Below are 21,684 nucleotides of genomic sequence, written 5' to 3'. Positions count from 1 at the left end.
AATTTTCATGTCTTTTTAAAAGGATGCCTCTTTTAAGAAGAATCTAGCTGACGCCTAAAGTCTAAAATACAGACAAAATGGTCTTTCTATCTTTCTTTTCAACGCAGATAACAACATTCATTCACTCATTCATTATTCTTCTTATTTTCTTAAATCATGCACCTTGCCAACTAATACCATCAATAAATTACTACGAACTCTCCAATCATCGCCACGTGAATTCTTCAATATATTATCTCCACCCATTCTATCACAACTCATTCAACAAATAAGTTTTCAGTGAGATGAATCTAAAACTTTGTTCATTGTCAAAAACTTACCCAATGTAACCTGTTCATACAAATAAAAAGAAAATCATTTTTTCAAAGAAAATTAAAATATATTTGATTCTCTGTGAACCAGCGAAACCTTGATAACATTATTTAGTTTTAGAGATTAAAGCAGTAATAAATTGAAACGGTACAATGCCATTTAGTGATTTATGATGTTCTTTTGCAGGTTCTTTTGAAACTGTGTTCACCTTTTTTTATCTTTTTGTTCATTCGAAATGATTTGTCTTCACATGGCACCACGAAGCAAGGAGAAAACCGGTGGATGCCAGTGAGTTCGTTTTTAGTTAAGAAAAATTAATGAACAGTGGATTACTTAATCCCAAGACGCTACTGTGTTAATCCCTTGGCTCCCAACAAACCAAAAGATTATTAATAAATTAATTAATTAATTAATTAATTAATTAATAAAAAATAATCTTAAAAGGTAAGTTTCCCTTTTGAGGAGGAGTGGTCCATGTAGGACATAAAGACAAGTTTGTCCAAATGCAACCAGCACAGCAGCAAAATGTAATAGAATTATACAACATTGTGTTTGATGCATAATGCTTAACTTATTTGATGCATTAAATGTTCCTATGCCTTGTGTTATTCACATACACAATTTTTTTATGCTCACCTCGTCAATAAAAATCTTCCAAGGATTCACTCTCACCTTAATTTAATTGATATAGTATAGAAAGAAAAATAGAAGATAGTAAAAGAAATATAAACAAATTGAGTTAAATGAAATAAGAGAGATTTTGTTAATATAATAAATATATTTTAGTTTATAAATGTTAATTTATGTAATATGTTGTATCATGTCAATAATAATAACACTATAGTTCTGTTTCTGAAGTTATATACACCTTGTTAATCTCATTAAATCGCATTCTATATATGATTTTATTACAGTGTTTTAGAATTCAATTATATAATTACTAATCAACATCGTACTTATACCTTTTTTTTTAGATGAACGTAATGCACATTATTAAATAAATGATATTTTTTTAGTTGGGATATTGTTTTAACACTGAAATGGACACTAGATAAACTTAAATTAAAGAGTTAAAATGAAATGCAAAATTAAATATATACACTCTAGAATAAAATGAAAATTTAAAACAAGCTTCTAATTTTGATTTTGAGTCCATAAAGATTTAATTACTTAACTAGAATTAAAAATAAATCTAACTCAAAATTAAACAATTGAATCAATGAACCCACTTATAAGTAAATTTAATCCACTTATCCTATGATTAAATAAATTGAACTGAAACACATGTTCTATGTTAAATATATCAATAATTTTAATATTAAATTCACTCAAATTATTATAAAAATACATCTATTATAAAAAAAGAAAACAATCTAGAAGAAAGTTTATAAATAAAAAATGTTAGTACATGTCATTTAATTTTGTTTTATCTTTTAATACCAAGTGGGTAATTTAATAAAGACGTGGAGTCGACAAATAAGAGCATCGTTGTTGGTATTGCTTTATGTATCAGGTACCAAGATTTCAAAGTGGGGCTATATTCGCGTCAAAAAGTAAAAAAAAGTGGGGACCATATATTAATGAAACTCATCAAATTATTTTCAATTTTGTTTCACTACACTATTTAAATATTTTTTTTGAGTAAAAAGTTTAACTATTTATTAAATTATTTATTTTTGTCAAATGAGAGTTTCTATAACAGTTTATTTATACTATTCACTAAAATATGTTTAAAAATTATTTAAGTTTTCATGAAATTTATTGAAATAAATTAGAAAATATTTTTAAAAAAAGTGAACTGTTTGTTGAAATATTTATGAAGGTTAATTAGAGTGAAATATTATCTTAAGTTATCCATTATGCATCAAAACTATTAAAATATTTCCCCTTTTCTTCATACTTCTCTTGGAAATGAGAGACTTGAAGATATGTTGTAATCTTATAACTTTCATCTTAATTACATGGTTGATATGAAATAAGTTGGTAAAATATATTTAATTCATAATGATAATTTTTTTTTGTCATCTTTCCCATATATATGTTGAAGATCTCACATCGACTAAAGATTAAGACATTTTATTATATATAAATGGGTACAAAATTCACCTCATGAGCCAGTTTTATGAAATTGAGTTATGCTTAAAGTCCACTTCGTAATATATATACTTTTTAGATTAAATTTTCAAAAACTCATAAAGCACTTTCAAACATGAAAACCAGGAAAACTATCTTTCTATATACAAACCTTTATATAAAATTTAAGTTCAGCAATTAATTATTTTTTAAGAGTGTATAAAAGTTAGAGGTAAAGAATATTTATGATCGTTGCTTAAAAATAAAAAACAAAGAAAAAATGTTTGAGTTAAAATCATAATTAACTGAAGAATAATACTTATAATCCTTAATATATAGATTTTGAAGAACGAAAGATAATTTTAATAATTAAAATAAATTAATATAAAAATATTTTGTGTGTTATTTTCTTTTTCTTTCCTTCTTATGTTTAAAACATGGTTTTTTCATATAGTTCTTTTATTCTCTAAAACAATACAATTTTTTAAATAATTAAACCACCTTTGTTTTGTATATTAAATCATAATGGCTTTTGCATATTTTTAGTTCTTGTTGTTTTCACGTTAGACTTTTATAAGTTATCTACAAAAAATTTAAAGTTAAAATTGAAAATTTGGTTTTGTGTTGATGGATGAATCCTTCAACAAATTATACATAATCTTTGCTTATATAATTTTATAGATAGGAGTACTTAAGATGAGTCTGAGTAGTTCTACAAATAATTAACTGTTCCAAAAGTAGGTTTTTTAGGGCATTATACAAAGTATATTTTTCTTGCACGCAAGTGCTGTAAATAAAAACATGGACCATTTGAACAGTGGAGTTGGTAATTGTTTAAGTATCGTTTGGTTTAAGGTCAAATGGTCACTAGATAGTGTTGAAGATAATCAATTTGCATATCGTGTTTAGGTATTGCTAGTGGCAGGGAAAATTTACTTTTGAAGTGGGTGGAATTATTGTTGACATAAATGTTTTTAAATCTTTCTAAAAGTACTATTAATTCTTAATATATAATAATCCATATACTTGTAAGACAAAATTATTATTTTAATTGTTAAATGTGATAAATTTAAAAAAAAAATTTAAATTAACTTTATAAAACTGATTTCTAGAGTAAGATATACGTTTTAGGATTTGGTTTATCGAGATTTCCTACGGTGTTTTTTGGCGATTTTAATGTTGTGCGGTATGTAAACAAAAGGAAAGTAAGGGGATTAACTCAAATGAGATCAATAGCTTCAATAACTTTATTTAAAAGAATTTTTTTCTGGACCTTCCTTTAGTCGATAAGAAGTATACGTGGTTTAAATCGGATGGGTCAGCGAATAGCATATTAGATAGAGTATTTGTTTCTGAAGACTAGTTCCAAGTGTGGCCAATGTGCAATTGTGGTGAAATCCCTGGTTAAGGATTGGGGGCTGAGGCCTTTCAAGACCATAGATGCTTGGAGTATGGAAAGGGGTTTCAAGGATTTGGTTAGATTATTGGAGTTCCTACTCTGTAAGTGGAAATGGGCTAATGTTTATCAAAGCAAAGTTTGAACTTCTAAAGGCGAATCCTAAAGTTTGGAACCCTGATGTATTTGGGATCTTGGACACAAACAAGAAGAAAATTTTAAAGGACATTGAAGATCTGGATAACCGTGATGACGGCAGCGAGTTATCAGGAAGTGAGAAATTGAAAAGGATGGAGCTTATCAATCAATTGAGGGTGGTTAATAAAAAGCAAGAATCTTTGTTCAGGCAAAAGGCAAAAGGCAAAAGGCAAAAGGCAAAAGCTAAATGGCTCGGGTTTGGGGATTCAAATTCAAAGTACTACTATTTTGTAATTAGATGGAGAAGACTGAGGAATGAAGACAAAGGTGTTGAGGTGGGGGGTCAGTGGTGTGAAGAACTGGATACAATCTAAACGGAAGCGAAAGTTATGTTCGAAGCTAGAATTAAAGCTACAAAAGATTTGGGGGTCAAACTTGAATTGTGGACTTTAAATCTTTATCTAGGGAGGACAATCTTAGTCTGATTTCCAGGTTTTCAAAGGAAGAAGTAAAAGAAGTCGTTTGGCAATGTGAAGGCTCTAAAAGCCTTGTGCCAGATGGGTTTAATTTCAACCTCATTTTCTATGTTTGAAAATTATTACACAAGTAGTTGAAGAGACATTGACACATGTCATCAAACTATTTCAACTATATAATCAAGGAGGCATCGACATATATGATAAATTTTTTGAAGATTGAACACAGGTCAGGTACCCAAAGATAAATTCTTTCTCAATACAATCAATTAAGCATAAACACACATGTACGAAATTATTCCTTAATTACAAGATTAACTTGGTAAGTTGTGTCAAACACATGTACCATGTTATCATTATAAATACATGTTCAAAAACGAGACAAATATTGCATTCAATAACAATTAATACTTCAATTACACTGAATTTAAAGTTGTACATCGAAATAACTTTCATATGATTACCGAAATTGAAAATTGCAATTAAAAATAAAAATCATCAACAATTGACATATATCATGAAAAGAAACGATTCCTTCTTAAACAAAAATTATTTAAAATTTATTTTTTTCTATTTTTAGAAAACCTTATTCAAATTTAGCTTTTCCAAAAGATCAAATTTTAAATAAATTTGTAATATTTGACGACGGTTAAGAATTCAACAATCTAATAAACCATATTCTAAATATGTTTTAGTTTCTAATAACATTGTTCAAGTTGTGAATTCTACTTTTCATAAATCAAATTCTTGACATAAATAGTAAATAAATTTATTTAGATAAATACTGATAATACTTCATTTCTATTGAGAGAAGAAATCCCAAGGTTGCATGGTCTTTTTTTACTTTTAATAATAATAATAATAAATTTATTTCTACATTTTTATATTTTCTTCTTCAACTTTTTGCTAGAGTCCACAAGAATATGTCAAGTCATTGAAAGGATGAGTTATGAATTGGATAATGTTCTTTTAAACGATTTGACATTTCTTCCTTCTGACTGAGCCTATATATTTAGGACTTAGGCCGTTAAACCCTATTTTAACCATTACCAACCCTCCAATGGCTACCTAGGTCTTCTATCTTCATCAACATTATGTAAAACACAACATTGTCTACAGTAGTTACAAAAATGGTATCATTTCGATATGTTATCAAGTTTTTTAAAAAATTGTTAAAATGTGACATTAAAATAATTAGTTTTGTTAGATATAATGAAAAATCAGTTTATATACACACGAAGTTAAAAAAAATTTCTCTAAAGTCAAAGATATTAAATTTAAAATTAAATATTTGTGAGTAATCCATTCACAAATATTCTAAAATTAAATAAACTCTATTACAATACTAACTCAATATCCCAAAATAAACTTTTTAATATAAAATTTTCATTCACTTGTATAGGATTATTTGTTTTTTTTTATGAGAGATCTTAATAAAAAATTCTTCAATAATTGCTAATTAAGATTAATCACTAGCATTAGTTGTTAAGATAAAGTTCCAGGTCTTATTCGAGAATAGCATCAAAATACTTAAGATAACGTGTCCGTACACCACAACCTGCAGATATAAAGTATACTTATAATAAAGAATCGAGCCTAGAAACAAAATATTTTTTTTTTTTTTTTATCAGCAGAAACAAAATATTGTATATTTCCTGAAAAGGAAACGGTTTTTTAAAATATTTACTAAAACATAACAATTTTGCTTTACAAATGCTTATGTACGGAGAAAAAAAGGGATAAACTTATTCCATAATAATTTTAAATAAAGAAAAAAGTTAGTCCAGAATAATTAAGAGATTAGTAACTTTCTATCTTCACAAATTATTTTTTGAAAATCTAATAGTTATAATTAGTATCTTGTCATTAGATTTTAAGAAAAAAGAATTGTTAAAATAAGGAGTATATATTTTAGAATTAATAGCATGAACTTGATCTGGTGTTGTTCATTTTGTTCTTTCACATTTCAATGAAATTGTTGAATAAGAGTAGTATTAAGCCTTTAATTTGAAGTAGTAGTTGTGAAATGAGAAATGATATGATGCAATATCCAACTCCTCATGAATGATAGAAAGAAAAAGTATTTTTTGTCATTTCATGAAAAAAAATTATAATTTTAGACAAAAAAATTCACGAAAAACTATAATTTTATACAATAAAATAGAATTGTATAATTGAGTAGGTTGTGCCAATGTGGGGTGTGAAAGGAATAAAAAGTTGAGTAATATTGTTTAAACCTTAGATGTTATGTTAATAGATTGTACACTTGGTTATCGCACTTCATTATTGCTAGTAAAAATCTTATTTAGTTGTTGGATGTATGTCTTATATTGAAGGTATGATCTTTTTGATGGGTTGATATACTTGTATTTGTTGGATTTCTATATCTTGAGCTCGTGTATTATTTTGATTTGTAGTGTAATGTTCGTTGGATCCTTAATTGGTAGGGTGATAAGAAACTTGTTTGATTTTTTTATAAGGATTATAACAATACTGAAGTGTCTCATTTTATTTTATTTATTCTTTGTTGATAAAAGAAAATGTTAATAAATTGTGAAGGTGATGCAATAGAGATTTACTATAGAAGAGAAATGGGGAAAGATATGAAGTTATGTGAAAGAAATGCAGAAAAAGGAGATGGGTGAGTGTGTCTGAGGGGAACATCATGGAATGGTCTTAAAATTTTGTTATCGTGACAAAAAAGGAGGAAGTAAGGGATAGACATGGCCGTGCCCATGTTGTCTTCTTGTCAAGTGTCCTCTTGGTGTGGACTGTTTTATGTGTTTGTGTTGCTGAACATAACAAGCAGTTATTACTTGGATCACCATAAATCCAACTTATAGGGATATTTCTTTCATGAATTGACACATCCATTTGCCCTTTCATAAATTCTAAGTAAATCCTCAAATGGGATTTTGTCGGTCACAAACAACCCCAATGTGCGTGTGGAACTAAAGGGGTCCCCAAATTTCTACCTTCTTCTTCTTGGTTTTTCTATCCTTTTGGTATGTAAGATGTTTTAACCAATCTATATCATGTGTTTTGGACCAGCAATGCAGTAGAAAAAACTATATAGAGAAGAAAAAAAGAGAAATTAGGGGCTAGGGAGGTTTCAGTTTCAGATTCAGTTTCAGTTTCAGAGTCAATAGCCCCTACATTCAAGACTTTATTATCCTAATTATTGCTATATACTACAAAACAAGATGAAAGGTTCAACATCCATTAGTTGCTCACTGATTCAGATGGAGAAGAAAACGACTACATTTTCAAAATCAATTAGGTAGATGAATAGGACCTTTCAATGGAGATAAGTTTGGCAGGGAAAAATTATTCAAAGTATGACAGTGAATGGCAACTACCTTGAAATAATTGGAACAATGCAGCTATATGCAATTGAATTTGGATACAATTATGCTAATCATTAATGGTACTAGGGAGTGATTTGACTTGTTAATCTCAAGTGTTTCCTCTGAGGCCAGCATACCCACTAAATTAAATGGATATATGCACTTGATATGATATTATCAGTGCATTCCTTTTTGACACTTTGAAAATACATAGCCTAAACTTGTTCATTGATTAGTCTTAATTGTAACTTGTAGTGGATTAACCTGTGTGTTTATCCTTGTTATTAATGCTTAACAAATCAAACTTATCCTCAACTTTGACAAGAACCTCACTTCATGTAATGTAACCATTTAGTTTTATCTTTCTCAGCCTCATGCCTGTGTCCATTACCATATATGACATGTAACTTCAGGCTGCGGTTGTTGATGATATTATGTGCTAAAGTAGTATTGACTGGCCACAACAAAAGTTGAAAATCTTTTATTGTTGTAACTTGTCAGTGATGAAGTTCCAAGAAAAATCTGCCAACACTGCCTAACACAAACAGAAGAAGCGTCAAGGGCAATCACACGAATGCTTATTGCTTACTTGCTGCCATTGTGGTTGTTTTCTGACAACCTTTACGCATCCTATGAGATGGTTTCCACAAAAGCACTTTGAAAGGGATGGAGGGAGGCATTAGAGCTGAGTCCATAGCAGTTAATTTAATTAGTTTTCACCAAATTTGATGTTAATCTGGAGCATGTGAATGGCCTCATTGTAAAGAACATTTGTTGAGAGTGACATGGTGAAATTGGGCATGTGGATATGTTTTGAAAGGGCATTTGATATACCCTGAACACATGCAATGATAATCTATATTGCAGACAACCACATGATTTTGGAAGAGATGTTACAAGACATTATAGCTTGTCACAAACAATTAGATAGTGAAGACATGCTACAAAGCTTGCTTATAAGCCCCCTGTACTTTGGTGGGATCCATGTTAGTGGACTTGTCTGCTGCAACCAGACATGATATGATTTCACCCTTTGGACCATTTCTATGATTTTCTTAGCTTTTTCCTTGCACCTAGCTTCTTTCCTTCTTTTCAAACACAAAAAGACTAAACTCCATTCAAATTCCTCATCACTTCCTCTTTCCTTAACCGTTTGCTTTATTTGTTTCAGAGTTTAAAGCTTCATTAATTGGCAGCATATGCAAATCCATGAGATAACCAAAAAATAATATATTATGTTGGTCAAACAATAAAAAGGAATTAGTTGAAGGACTGACTCTGAATATTAAACCAAATTTCACTTTTGAATATATTTCTGCACATAACAATACAATTCATTAAGTGTTTCTGGTATTCATTTTCTACTGGAATCCACGTTTTACTTTACAATATATATTATCATGAAATACTAATTTTTAATGACTTAAATATGTTTTTTTTTCCTATAATACGAAATTAGTTTTTGTTTTTATTTAAACTTGAAATATGTCATTATATATTTAGAATTAATTCAATTTAAATTTCCACCACTTCATCAACTTGTTACAGTAGATACCAGTTTCCAATCAAAATAATAATAACTTTTAAAAAAATAATATCAATTTAAAAAAAATAACAATTATTTTACATATAAAAAAACTCATTTCATAATTTTCATACTATAAATATTTAGATAATACTAAAAATGAAAATTAATTTCGTATAAACAGAAAACATATTTAACCAAATTTCTAATTGAAAAAATACTAAAAAAACCTAACCACTTTAAAGAACAATCAAATTCAACTCAGAGTGAGCAAACACAACTGTTGTTGATATATTATTTTTACAGTATTTATTACAAAAGTGGAAAAAATCATCATAAGGCAGAGGCACTGAAAACAAGTTTTAATTTGTTCATGAAGACCCATGCCAAACGTTTTTACTGTTCATAATTTTGGTAGGAACACAGATGATGCGTTCTTGAAGCAATTTGTAATATATATTATATCATTGCTTACTTTATACGGTTGGGTAGAAAGAAAATTAATCGTTTAAACTTTCTGATATAGCCCAACGCACGTGCATCTGAAAGTAGTATACCAATTTTAGGTTCATGTTATTTACAAATAACCATATATATGTACCTTTTTTCATTTTGCATGAATGGTTATTTGGACCACCCGAATTCAAACTTCTCATTGTGGTCCAAAATTAAGCATTATATAGCTCACAAAGTTATGTGTTTACTTTAGGCAGATGAAATATTTTAAATGTATACTTAATTTTTGTTTACCTAAGTTAGCATGTATATACCTAATATTTCTACTTTATATTAATTTCACTTCAATTTGTAGGATGGAAAAAACAAGTTTCAGCAGAATATATAAAATATTTATCTCTTATAATGAAGATGGTGTACATAATAATAATGTGGGATCAAATCAATCAATCCAGTTATTTGTTTGGGAACTGAAGTGGTTTATCTTTGAAACCCTTCTTTGATAAACTTTATTGTGAAAATGAATTTAACATATCAATTTCAAAACCTACTACTTTGGGTGATTTAGATTATGTTCAGTGTGAATAGAAAGCTCAAGAAAGATAAAATGGAAATGGACAAACCCAACTCAAGTGGATTGAACCATCTCAAGATACATGCCTTTGTTTAAGTTGCAGAGTTTAGCTTTTGGAGATAAGGAAGTTGAAAGGTTGCAATAACTAATTGAATTAATAAACTATTACTGAACTTGTTACAGTATTTGTCTGCTTTGTTTTTATTGTGATATCCAAAGTTTTCTCGTTCTGTTTCCGTTCCTCTTCCTCGTTTTGTCATGTAGTCACCATTTGTCTAATTTGGTTTTCAACATATTCGTTTCAACCTCATTCAAATCTAACACGCTTCGTCTTTAAGCCCAAGGCTGCTTCTTCTTCCTGCACCTCCATGTGTTCTTAGGCACCCATAGTACTATGGTGGAAATTACTGTTTTATCCTACAGTTAAAAATACAAAATAAAAAATTCTAAACAGTTTTCACACCCCAACCAAGGCCTTCAAATTTTCATCATCATTGAGAGTAGGATTCTTATACTCAATAATTCTATTCCATACTTGTTTTTCGTGGACTCAAAATGTAGGTAAGCATCCTCCACAGCCTCTGCATTGGCACAAACTTACAACACTCCAAAGCCATTTAATAACTCAAAAAAAAACTTTTTGAATAAGGTAATCTAGAACTCATTTCATATCACATACAATATTTTGGATTACATAATCCAAAAATAATCTATCAATATTTTCATTTCATTGTGAATAAATAATCCAAAAATAATCTATCAATATTTTCATTTCATCGTGGATCCAGTTTCTTTTCAGATCATATAACCCATAAGTTTAAAAAAATTAGTAATTTTATTATGGATTGAGTAATTCAAAACTCATTCCCAAATTCGAATTAACATTTTGATTTATGTAATTTGTAACACAACTATGCAATCTGATTAGATAGACCGAAATGTTATGAGTTTTGATTACTCAATCCGAAATAAAATTGCTAAATTTTTAAGTTTATAGATTAGATAATCCATAGATGCACCGTATTATCCAATTGGAACAGAATTAAACTAGAAACCACTGTCAATTCCTCATGTTTTTAACTTTTTACGTAAGGAAAATTATGGAATTTTAAAATTTATGGGGGTGTCTGAAGAACACATGGGTGCAGGAAGAAGCAGTCTAAGCCAAAACTCAAGCCTAACTTGAATACTTTAGTTATTAGCCAAATTCCTCCTGCACCCAATTTCTTTAACATGCACCCTATACACTTTTAAATTTCCAACAAAATTCTTCAAAATTCAAAAAGTAAGAACAAAAGTAAATTTCATAATAGAATTTGAAAATCAAAATCCCATTTTGAAAAATCAATTCTGGTGTGCAAAAACAAATAAATTCGAAAAAACAATCTAAAAATTATTCCAAAAAAGATTATGAAATTCAAAAAAGTGTTATAGAAATCCAAATTCAGAAACGTATTACGGAAAAAAAATCTAAAATGTATTTTTATCCATACCCTTTTAAAGGTATTTTTATCATTTCACATAAAAATCAGGTACAGGTTCAAATTGGATTGGGTGCAAGAAGTAATTGCTTAGTTATTAAGCGTATCTATTGGCCCATAAGAAACCAATTAGGGTTTAAGCCGAAACCTAGTCCACTACAGATGGTGATAGTAAGTGGCTTTTGCTTCCTACACCCAATCAATTCAAACATATACCCTATCAACTTCTGAAACTTCAAAATTGTTCTTGCCTGTCTTATTTGAAAGGAGGAAATGGCATAGGAGGGTGTTAGTTGTTGGTGATTTCCAGTGGTGATGTTTAGAAGGTTGAATTAGTTATTTCGAGTAAGAACAAAAGTGAAAAATTCGTTCCAAAAAAGTTCAGAATAAGTTGTTTTGCGTTTCAAAAATAAAATTATGAAACGAGACTGAAAAGACAAAATCTCATTAAAAAAAATAGATCTGAAATATAAATAATATATTCCAAAAAGGAAAAACCTAAATCTATTTAAAAACTAAAAAACATTTTTATCCTTTGAAATTATCTGTGGGTGCATATATATTTTGGTAATGGCATTCCCATAATTTCTTCGTGAATCTCCACGGGATTTTGGAAAAATAAAAGATACTAACCTCTTTATATTTTAGGGTTTAGGGTGTATAATATAAAAATGTATTTTAAGTTTTATAATCTATAATAATTTTTGAATTTAAAAATACATTCCACATTTTTTATTACATATTTTAATTTGTATAATTTTAAATATATTTTTCAGATTATAAACTATATAATTTAAAATACATTTTTCAGATTATACAAATTAAAAATATATTTTAAATTACATAATTTTTAATATATTTTTACGTTTAAATATGAAAATATATTTTAAATTATATAATTCAAAATGCATTTCTAAATTTGTAATTCAAAATTATACCATATAAAATATTTTTTATCCAATAAATAATGTGAACTTTTGCAGATAGAAGGACTTGTCCCTTCTTTTGCAGGGTCACGAGCCTCTGTAGTGGTGACCTAAAATAAATTGGAAGCAACCAGAAATGTAGAAGACAGTACTTTTGTAATTTAATTTGTAAATGTTAGTAGTTAAAAAAAGAGAAAGGAAGTGAATGAGAATTGCAATGGAGAAGAAAAGGAAGATGTTAAATTGATGTGTCATGAAATTGTTTTCCCTGAAAAGATTGTCCGAAGGTCCAATCTTTGGGAGCAACACTGTAAGACTTAACAGTTCTTCCATCACTAGCAGTGAGCTCAAAAGAAAGAGGTTGATTCTGTAGTAAAGCATTAACATGCCAATTCTGACCCCAGTTTCTACCCATGGAAAGCCAACCAGTTTTTGAACCCTTAACCTTCACACCCACAATGTTCCCCATTCCACCCACATTACTAATCAGAACCGAAATGAAGATTCCAGAACCACTTATTGTAAACCGGATTCCCCCTTCTCTTCTGCACTCTATCCTGCTCCAAACACAAATGCACAAACACTAATCAAAATACAAACTCTCACTTTCCAATTCTATCTTACACTCTTCAATACTAGCACTTTCTAACTGCTTCCAAATCATTCTTTTTATGCTACTAACAAAATTTAACTATGGCAATAGTAAAATAAGTGTATCAAGAACTTTGCGATAATGAAAAAAAGGGTGAAAATGAGTACCTGCGATACTGCACTGGCATGTTGCCGCTGCCACTTTTCCAGATTGCGATTTTCTCGAAAACTTCAATGGGAAGAACGAAATGCTGCTTCGGAGGGTTACAGTGTCCGCTGAGGCTCTCGGCGTCGGATCCGTAGTTCGGTGCGCAGAAATTGGTGGCGGTGACGACAACCGACGCGCCGGAGATGCACCAGCGGCGGTCGAAGTCGGAGTCCTCCTCGAGGCAGCGGAGCTCGAAGCAGGCGCCGCAGATCTGGCCGCGGTCGAAGAGGGCTTCGCTGAGTGCGGCGGTGGCCATGCCGTTGGGAATGTCGGCGTAGCCGCAAGCGCCGCCAAGCGCTTCGGCGGCGGCGTAGTGCGTGGCGTGGGCGAAGAGCCACTCGGCGCGTGGAGAGGAGTCGGGATCAGGGATAGTTTGGGAAAATGGCGCGGCGGGAGGTGAAGGAGAATATAAACTTGTGACTGTTGAAGAATTGAAGAATGTGAATAGAAGAAAAAAGAGAAGGGCTAGTTTTGACATTGATTTGCGTTTCGTTGTTGTTGTTGATACAAGCGATGGCGATCTTCTTTTCGCTTTTTCGTAACTTTTCTATCTCTTTACTTGTTTGTCTTTTTTGTACCTCTCACTGCATTCATTTCTGAATAACTGTTCCACGTGCTGGCTATTACACACTCAATCTGCATGAAAAAGCTTCATAAATTAAGCATATTAATTATTCATTGTCAACCAGAGAATCTTAGAGGACTGCTCTCAAATAATATTTGTATTTGCATTCAATAGAATTTAAAATGCATATGTTATTGATTGCACTGTACAGAAGATGTTTTTTTTAATGATATATTGAGAAATCTACTTTTTATTAATCATATCAATAATTTTGTACAATTATTATATTGTCAAAAAGTATATTTTTTTTTAAGAAAGTAGTGTTACCATTCATGTGTGGTTGCTTTCGAGGGAACTTTCTCTACTGATTTTTTTTTGTGGGGTCATCTTTCTCAACACGATGATCCTTGACAGAGTTGAATGTTTAGTAGCTGGGATCATTCAGCATCAATAAGCCAATATGTATGGGTGTATTTACACTTGTGTAAAAGTGTATGAACTTGTTTCAGTTCAGTTCAATTTTTTTTATTGAATTGTGTTTTTTTTTTAAATTAACAAATATAGTCCAATTAAGTTACATTAAGATTAAGTAACACAATCCACTGCTATTCAATTTTGGAGATGAACTATGAATGTGGACTTCAAAGTTTAAGACCCAAAATATTCTCTGGTTTGAGAATCAACAATACCTTTGAAAGCTGGTGTTTCCTAGTAATAATGCTAGCTTTCATTTCTTGACTTCCACCTGACCCTTAAGAAAAAAGAAATCTAAATTTAGGTATTATTCTTCCAGGATCGGATTTCCCTTAATGTATTCGTTCTAAATCCAAGATTTAAGGATTTTTTTTTTGTCTTCTGGGTAGGTATCTATAATTATATTTGAACACTTTGAGTCCAAGTGAAAGATACAAAAGAATTGTATTACTTTTGATATTTAGGATGTCCACCTATTACAAATAGTAGTGTATGCACCTTCAATTATATTGTAATAAAACTTAATTATTTTTTAATTATGATTTATGATGGTTTACTGTATAATAATAGTATAATAATCCTTGATGATATCATTAATTTTTCAAGCTGTAAGAAGAAGTTTCATCAGGAGGGCCGAGTATTTATCGGCACTGGGCAATTGCCAAATAGATCTTTAGAAGTAGTTCTTGTGTAAAATATGTGCAACACTAAATTCCTAAATCTCCATTTCACCTTTGTCCCCGTGTTGTATAATAAGTGTGTAGATATCAAGCATAAGAATCATATAGAAAGTATTAAGTTTAAAACATAAATAAACTTAAAATTTATAAGAAATATTGTGACATTTAAAGACTTAAATTGAAAAGATAAATAAACTTTAATCTTAGAAGAAATATTTATGACATAAAAGAATCTTGCACCGGTAAGAACCGAATAGTCAATCTCATGTGTCGGCTCCCACAACAACCGAAGGTCCGTCGGTGTGGATTGATATGATAAAATTTAAATAAAATAAAATCTTATTTTATGATTTTTGCATTGAATTATTTAGATAAAGTTAATATAGATTTAGCTTAACAAAGTAGGACCACGATAATATATGTTAAATATATTTTACATGCTCTCCCTACAACTCATTTTGTCCTCAAATATATCCTAGTCCCCACAATCTTGCTCTGAAATTCACCGTTTCAAAAATTTTCCATCTTTCTAAGTATTAGAATCTATGAACAAGTAGGTTCATAAGCACTGCACAAGTATGTAACTTACACTTGCATACTCATACGGAGCATAAAAAGTTGAAAAATTAAAACACTAGATATAATTCACAGTTGAAACTTGAAAGTAAAAAAATACAAAAAGACAGGTTTACGGATTTGAACAGCTGGATGATGTGCGATGCAACAGAGATGTCAAAATTTGCAGCTCCCCGTTTTCACATCTATGTCATGCCAACTCACATCCAGCAGCTTAAACAACCATTACAGCTCTTCATCTCAAAGGGAACACTTTTGAAGAAAAAACCATTGGGGCAGAGCTACAAGGAAAGGTGGATGCATTGTTCTTCTCTATTATCATTTGTCACAGATGAAGACTTGTTTTCTCTCCCTGCCATGCACCTTTCATATGGCACAAACCCTTTCCCACATGCTTCAGGACCCACTCTCACCTTTAGCAGGGATATGGCTGATGTTTCACTTGGTGTGATGTGGCCAAGAAGTTCCAATCTTCCACCCCCCTTGCGTTTGTTTAGAGGTATTGGTTTGCATGCTTCAATTGTTGGAGAAGAGGGTTTGCATGGATCTGTTACAAAAAGTGTAATCCCAAAGAGTTTGAAAGTCTGGCTGGAAGATTCTTCTGTTGTGTCTTCTTTCATGCAAAGACTTTCGTCTGTAGGAAGCTTGAATTTCTAGACATTGAGATCAAACAATAATACAACGTCATATATCATTTTATCAAGTGATAATATTGTAATCAATAAAGATTAGGAAGTACCATAAGAGGTTTCTCATCATGAGAAGAATCGGCGTTTATTCCAGCTTCTTCGGATGTTGTGTTGGGCTCGGCACAAGTAAAATCACTTGTATGGATGTCACTGATGGATGACATGGGGGACAAACTTTCATTTGGTGTATCTGAATCTGAGGAGCTAAGGCTGTCTGAACCAGCTCCTGATAATACTGATTTCGGAGATTGGTTTTGATCAAAATCTGATGACTTCAGAGAACTAGACTTCATAAGTTGTTCTGGGATTGAAGTTTCTTTATTAGGAGTCTCAACTAGCTTACGAGGGTAAGGATGCATTGGCTTTCGTTTTGGTCTTGGAGGAGGAATTTCAATTGAATTCGCTGTATTTGTAACACTCCCAGTAGGGTCGCGAAGAACCTGTCATGAAGTTAAGACAAAGTAATGAGAGTGAATTCAAGGACAACAGATAAATCCTTCAATCCCAAAGAAGGTAGCACTTTGGATATCCTAGGGTCATCAAAATCTTAACTTAACCTGATCTATGGTTTGTGGTAAGTAGAAAACATGACTGAGAATGATTATTAGAATAGAGAAGTAAACCTTAGAAAAAAACTTCTGAGCATGACTTCGAATCTGAACAGCAGTCTTTGTGCCAACATGTTCTGTCGTGAAAACAAAGTTATCTCAAAACTCAGACCAAACACAATCACATTTCTTCATTACTATTACATGCGCACACACACAAATTCTTGCCTAAGATATGGAGGCTCTTAATTAAGAATACCTTCAATACGCCGCCAAGCCCGACCATGCAGCTTTAAAGCTTCAAGGAACTTCTTATGTTCTTCATCTGTCCACCTCTCTCTCTGTTTTGTGATAGTATATGGTTTCCTTACCTGTTGAAGAAGAAAGAAAACTGATTAAAACAAAGAAGACACTAACACAAGGAAAAGAGAGGGATTATAATATGCAAGTGATAATAATTCTTAAGAATTCAGGGAGAACCTTCAGAGCATAGTCACTCCCACAAGAAAACTGTTCATTAAGTTGAATATGAGTAACGGAATGCACTCCAGAACTCAAAGATACACCACTTCCTACTGAAGGACCACCCGGTGATCTGTAGAATTCACTTTGATCCTACATTCAATTCAAAGAGAAAAGAAATATAAGGAATTATAATCACCAAGGGAACCCAAAAAATTTCAAATACTTTGGCCAACCACACCAAAATTATTTATCAACTAAGGAATCGGAAATCTTTCAAGCGAATCTTTCACTCCACAAGAAGACAAGTAGCGAAAACACCTAAGAAATATTTGAAGGAAAAAGAAAGAAAAGAAAACAATGAAACAACTCTTATGATAAAGAAATGAACAAGTGTCATTCACAATCGCTTAAACAGGCCTCCTTCTAATAACTGTTTCCTTTTCCCAAAGGGAAGCATCCAAACTTTTTTCAGATGTGTAAATTCAACCGTTTATGAGAAATCTATACATGTTTGGCATTTGAACTAGGCAAACCAAAACGCAATTAAGGTTCTCTCTTTTCCACCTTTTTAAAAAATTCATATCAAAGGAAAACATAGCTCACTGAAACTTATGTATTACATACTCGAATCGCCATAGCTTCAGAAACCAAACCACTGATCTAGATCTTCTGCTCCTCTTCACAGTTGCAAACTTCCACGACTTCACCGTTGGATATTGCTTCCCTCACTTACAATCAGATCACAACCTAGTTGTACTAAAACTTCTCTTTCTGGATACAAATCCCAAATAAGAAAAGTACAACTCAAACAACTCTCCCTTGGAAAGCTAGAAACAGAACCAAACAAATTGTGTACAAAAATGGACCCACCTTGATCCAAAAGTCAATTTATCATACAAACACCGTCTTGATTCTTCACTTCACCAACCACTAATTCACATCTCAGAATCACAGAACAAAATAAAACCCTCTCCATCATCTACAAATCCTGTGTTCAAGCACTACCAAGCGTTGATCGCAAAGAATAAATTAACTCCCTCCTCAATCAACAACTGCACGGATAAAAATCCACCCACTACACACCTTTCCCTCAAGAAAATTTCGAATCTTTTCACAATAGAAAGAGGCTCATCATAACTCACAAGCAACACCACTAACTCAGTAGCAGCAAAAAAATAGAAGGAATGGAAAAGCAAGAAATTACACAAGGCCCACAAAGAAAAATGGTTAATTGTGTGAGGAAAAGAGTTATTGAAGGGTGTGAATGAATTAACCGATAAAGAAAGATGAGAGGTAGAAAATAGATAGATAGATATATGGAGAAGTTGGAAGAAGTGAAAGCTCAGACCCGAAAGAGTGTTTCTTGTGATTGTTGTTGCGATGGGCAAAATAAAGAAGGAGCAACAAGGGAGTGACACGTCAGATTTGAACTTCTATTTTCTCGTAGGAAATGTTGAAAGTTTATTTTCCCTTATTCCTCCGACATCGAAATCTCAAGAATTCGAAGGAATCTTGTGGCTCACGTCGAAAGTTGTCTCGGACACGTGGCGTACGGTCATGGACCCCTTTTTGCTTTTTTTTTTCAATAAAAAAATTGGTGTTTTAAATTCGGTGGCGAAGAAAAAGTGCTGTGGATAATTTCGGACACGTCACACTCGCGGGTGAAAGTGAAGCACCACGCTACTCGCGGGTTAGGGAGTGCCACGCGTCCACTAACTCAGTGCACAATTAAAGCGTGGCCCGTGTTTTTTTTTCCACAAATTGAAACAGATAAATGCCATTATTTATTAGTTTCTGTTCTAATATGCTCCCTGTCTGCTTTTACTTTAATGATCTGAAAATATCTGTTTCCAATTTATTTACTTAAAAATAATATATGTGAATCAAGAAATGTAAATAATATTTTGACTTTCTTTTTATTCATAAACGTATGCAATTTGTAAAAGGTATTTGAAAATAGGGATAAAAACAAGAAAAAATTAATTATAAAATTCTTTTAATATTAAAAATTTTATATTAATGATCAAATTTTTATAGAAAGTTGTTGTTTTTTGCTTTGTGGTTTTTGCTACCAAAATTGACTCTACTGGGTGTTCTAACTCGTTAATTATGTTACTTTCTTAGACAAGATAGAAGTTTCCCTTTTCATTTATGATTTATTAACATATAATGATAAACTTCCGAATTTTAGTAAACTTACAAGTTCCCCACAATTTATTTATGACACTAAAAATCTAAAGAAAAAACCCTGAAATCTACCAATAAAAAGGCTTTATTTTCCATATTTTAATGGTAATAGAGATTAATTGTGAAGTTTACAAAAATAAGTGTTTTTTTCATATTTAAAGAATGACGTGGGTGTTCTGATATAACAATTTCATTTTGAATGATTGTGACAGGGATACACAATCTACAATGAATGATTAGAAATAAAATGGCGGTATTTATTATTATTATTTTTATTATTTATTAAAAAAAATTGGATATTTGTGAAGTTAAAATATCTCTATGTATCTATTTATTAGATACTCTCAACAAATGAAAGAAAGAGTGGGAATGCGACTTTTGCTTTGCGCTTTTTGCCACGTCATGCCATTCGCCGACCGACTCACAGTATGCTGCCACGTGTACAAACAGGAAAATGATAGAACTCCACAACCTTCTTTTTTTTTAATCCAAAAATTTACAACCACATCTTTTTTTTGGTTTTCTTTTTTCTTTAATTGGACTTTTATTGAAGTGAAGGTTGCCATCAATGTGAATAAGAGGCCCAACATTCTGTTCTAACCTAACTCTGTTAGGTGCTTTTATCAAATTATTTTTTTATTTTTTCCTTAAAATCCTAATCTTCTATTTATTTAATCATATATTTCAACATTTTGTTATTTTTTTATTTGTGAATATAAAGGTTGGGATGGTTGGTTATTAATTATTATTAATTAGGATTTTATTACCTTTAAACTATTTTACCGTTATATTACATTAATGATCAGTTTACAGGCATGTTAGTATTCCTATTTTATAACACTTTCAGTAATTACAATTTTATTATATATATGATTGAGTAAATAAAATTGAATAAGATTAGTATTACAATTTGTTTGTGCAATTACGTTCAATCAGTTGCTATAACCTTTCGCCTTTTCTTATTTCTTTTCATTAGTTTTTACAAAGATAAGATAAGCCTAACTAAAACAATTTCGTATCAACTCGATTATTGTAATGAAAAATTTTAGATATTAAAACACGCTAGTCACACAAATTTGTCTTGTATATAGTAAGAGAATATTTTCTAATAATTATTATCATTTATCTATTTTTTAAAATGAAATCATTGTTTATCTACTTCAAATTTCAATTGTGATATGTGAAGGAATGCTTTTTTTTTCATTTAAGTAAATGAATTTTAACTAATGCCCGTTTGATTCAATTTTTTGTATATTAATTTAACCTCTAAATGAACTTAAGGTTAATATTATTGTCTGAATAGCTTCAACTGAGAACTAAAAAAATAATTGTGGATGCTACTAGATTTTAGGTTGAGTATTCAATTTGAACCAACAATAACCAACCATCTCAAATCATGTCACATTGGACCTAAAATTCTTGCTAAATGTTAATCAAATGTCTCAATCAGTGACCATTAATCATTAATGTGTTCTACTTAATGACATTGGCCATTAATCCTTGGTATATCCAACTAAATTAATGAGCTCCTCCTATGTATTCAATCATAATAGGAAGAAAATAACATATAATAAATTAGGGAATGTCAAACTTTTTCGACCAACCTAAAACTTATAATTTAATATTGACACAAACATTAAACATTGAGACTTAATAAAACTTATCTTAACTACATACACGTATGCTTCATTGCATTTTAATTTTTTTTTACTACGCACCTTATTAAAACCAAACCAAACAAAACATATAAAACAAAGCTGAAGACAAGGATTATGAAAGAAACACCTTCAGTCAAAAAGTGTATTAATAATAATCTTGAGCAAAAGATTTCATGCTGAAAACTAATCTTTGTAAAAGATGGAGTCAAATGTGTGATAAGTTCAAAATCCTATAGCATTATCTTTTCATGAATTTTCACCCTTCTGTAATGGACAAACTCTGGCAATTTGCAGCTGTATATCATTGATATTTCTTTTGTCTCACTCAATTAATATAAG

At 30.8% G+C, this 21,684-nt stretch overlaps 2 protein-coding genes across 2 annotated transcripts; both read right to left on the bottom strand.

Annotated features, from left to right (window-relative positions):
- Positions 1–12,922: 12,922 nt before the first annotated feature.
- On the bottom strand, positions 12,923–14,105 carry LOC137833102 (expansin-A13). Its single transcript, XM_068641474.2, has 2 exons — positions 13,464–14,105; positions 12,923–13,261 (listed from the first exon to the last, which is right to left on the bottom strand). The coding sequence occupies exons 1-2, from the start codon at positions 13,979–13,981 to the stop codon at positions 12,943–12,945; spliced, it is 837 nt and encodes a 278-aa protein (XP_068497575.1). The 5' UTR covers positions 13,982–14,105; the 3' UTR covers positions 12,923–12,942.
- Positions 14,106–15,723: 1,618 nt separating this feature from the next.
- On the bottom strand, positions 15,724–18,865 carry LOC137831644 (protein REVEILLE 2). The gene is made up of 7 exons (XM_068639404.2): positions 18,371–18,865; positions 18,125–18,271; positions 17,516–17,650; positions 17,295–17,406; positions 17,111–17,172; positions 16,538–16,927; positions 15,724–16,451 (listed from the first exon to the last, which is right to left on the bottom strand). Exons 2-7 carry the CDS (start codon positions 18,134–18,136, stop codon positions 16,080–16,082), a joined length of 1,083 nt encoding a protein of 360 aa, XP_068495505.2. The 5' UTR covers positions 18,137–18,271; positions 18,371–18,865; the 3' UTR covers positions 15,724–16,079.
- Positions 18,866–21,684: the final 2,819 nt, after the last annotated feature.

This window comes from Phaseolus vulgaris, chromosome 6 (assembly GCF_051622355.1).
Source record: "Phaseolus vulgaris cultivar YP4 chromosome 6, ASM5162235v1, whole genome shotgun sequence".
Lineage (NCBI taxonomy): Eukaryota > Viridiplantae > Streptophyta > Magnoliopsida > Fabales > Fabaceae > Phaseolus > Phaseolus vulgaris.
Note: the sequence above shows the minus strand (reverse complement) of the source record. Positions and strands in the feature narration are given on the sequence as shown.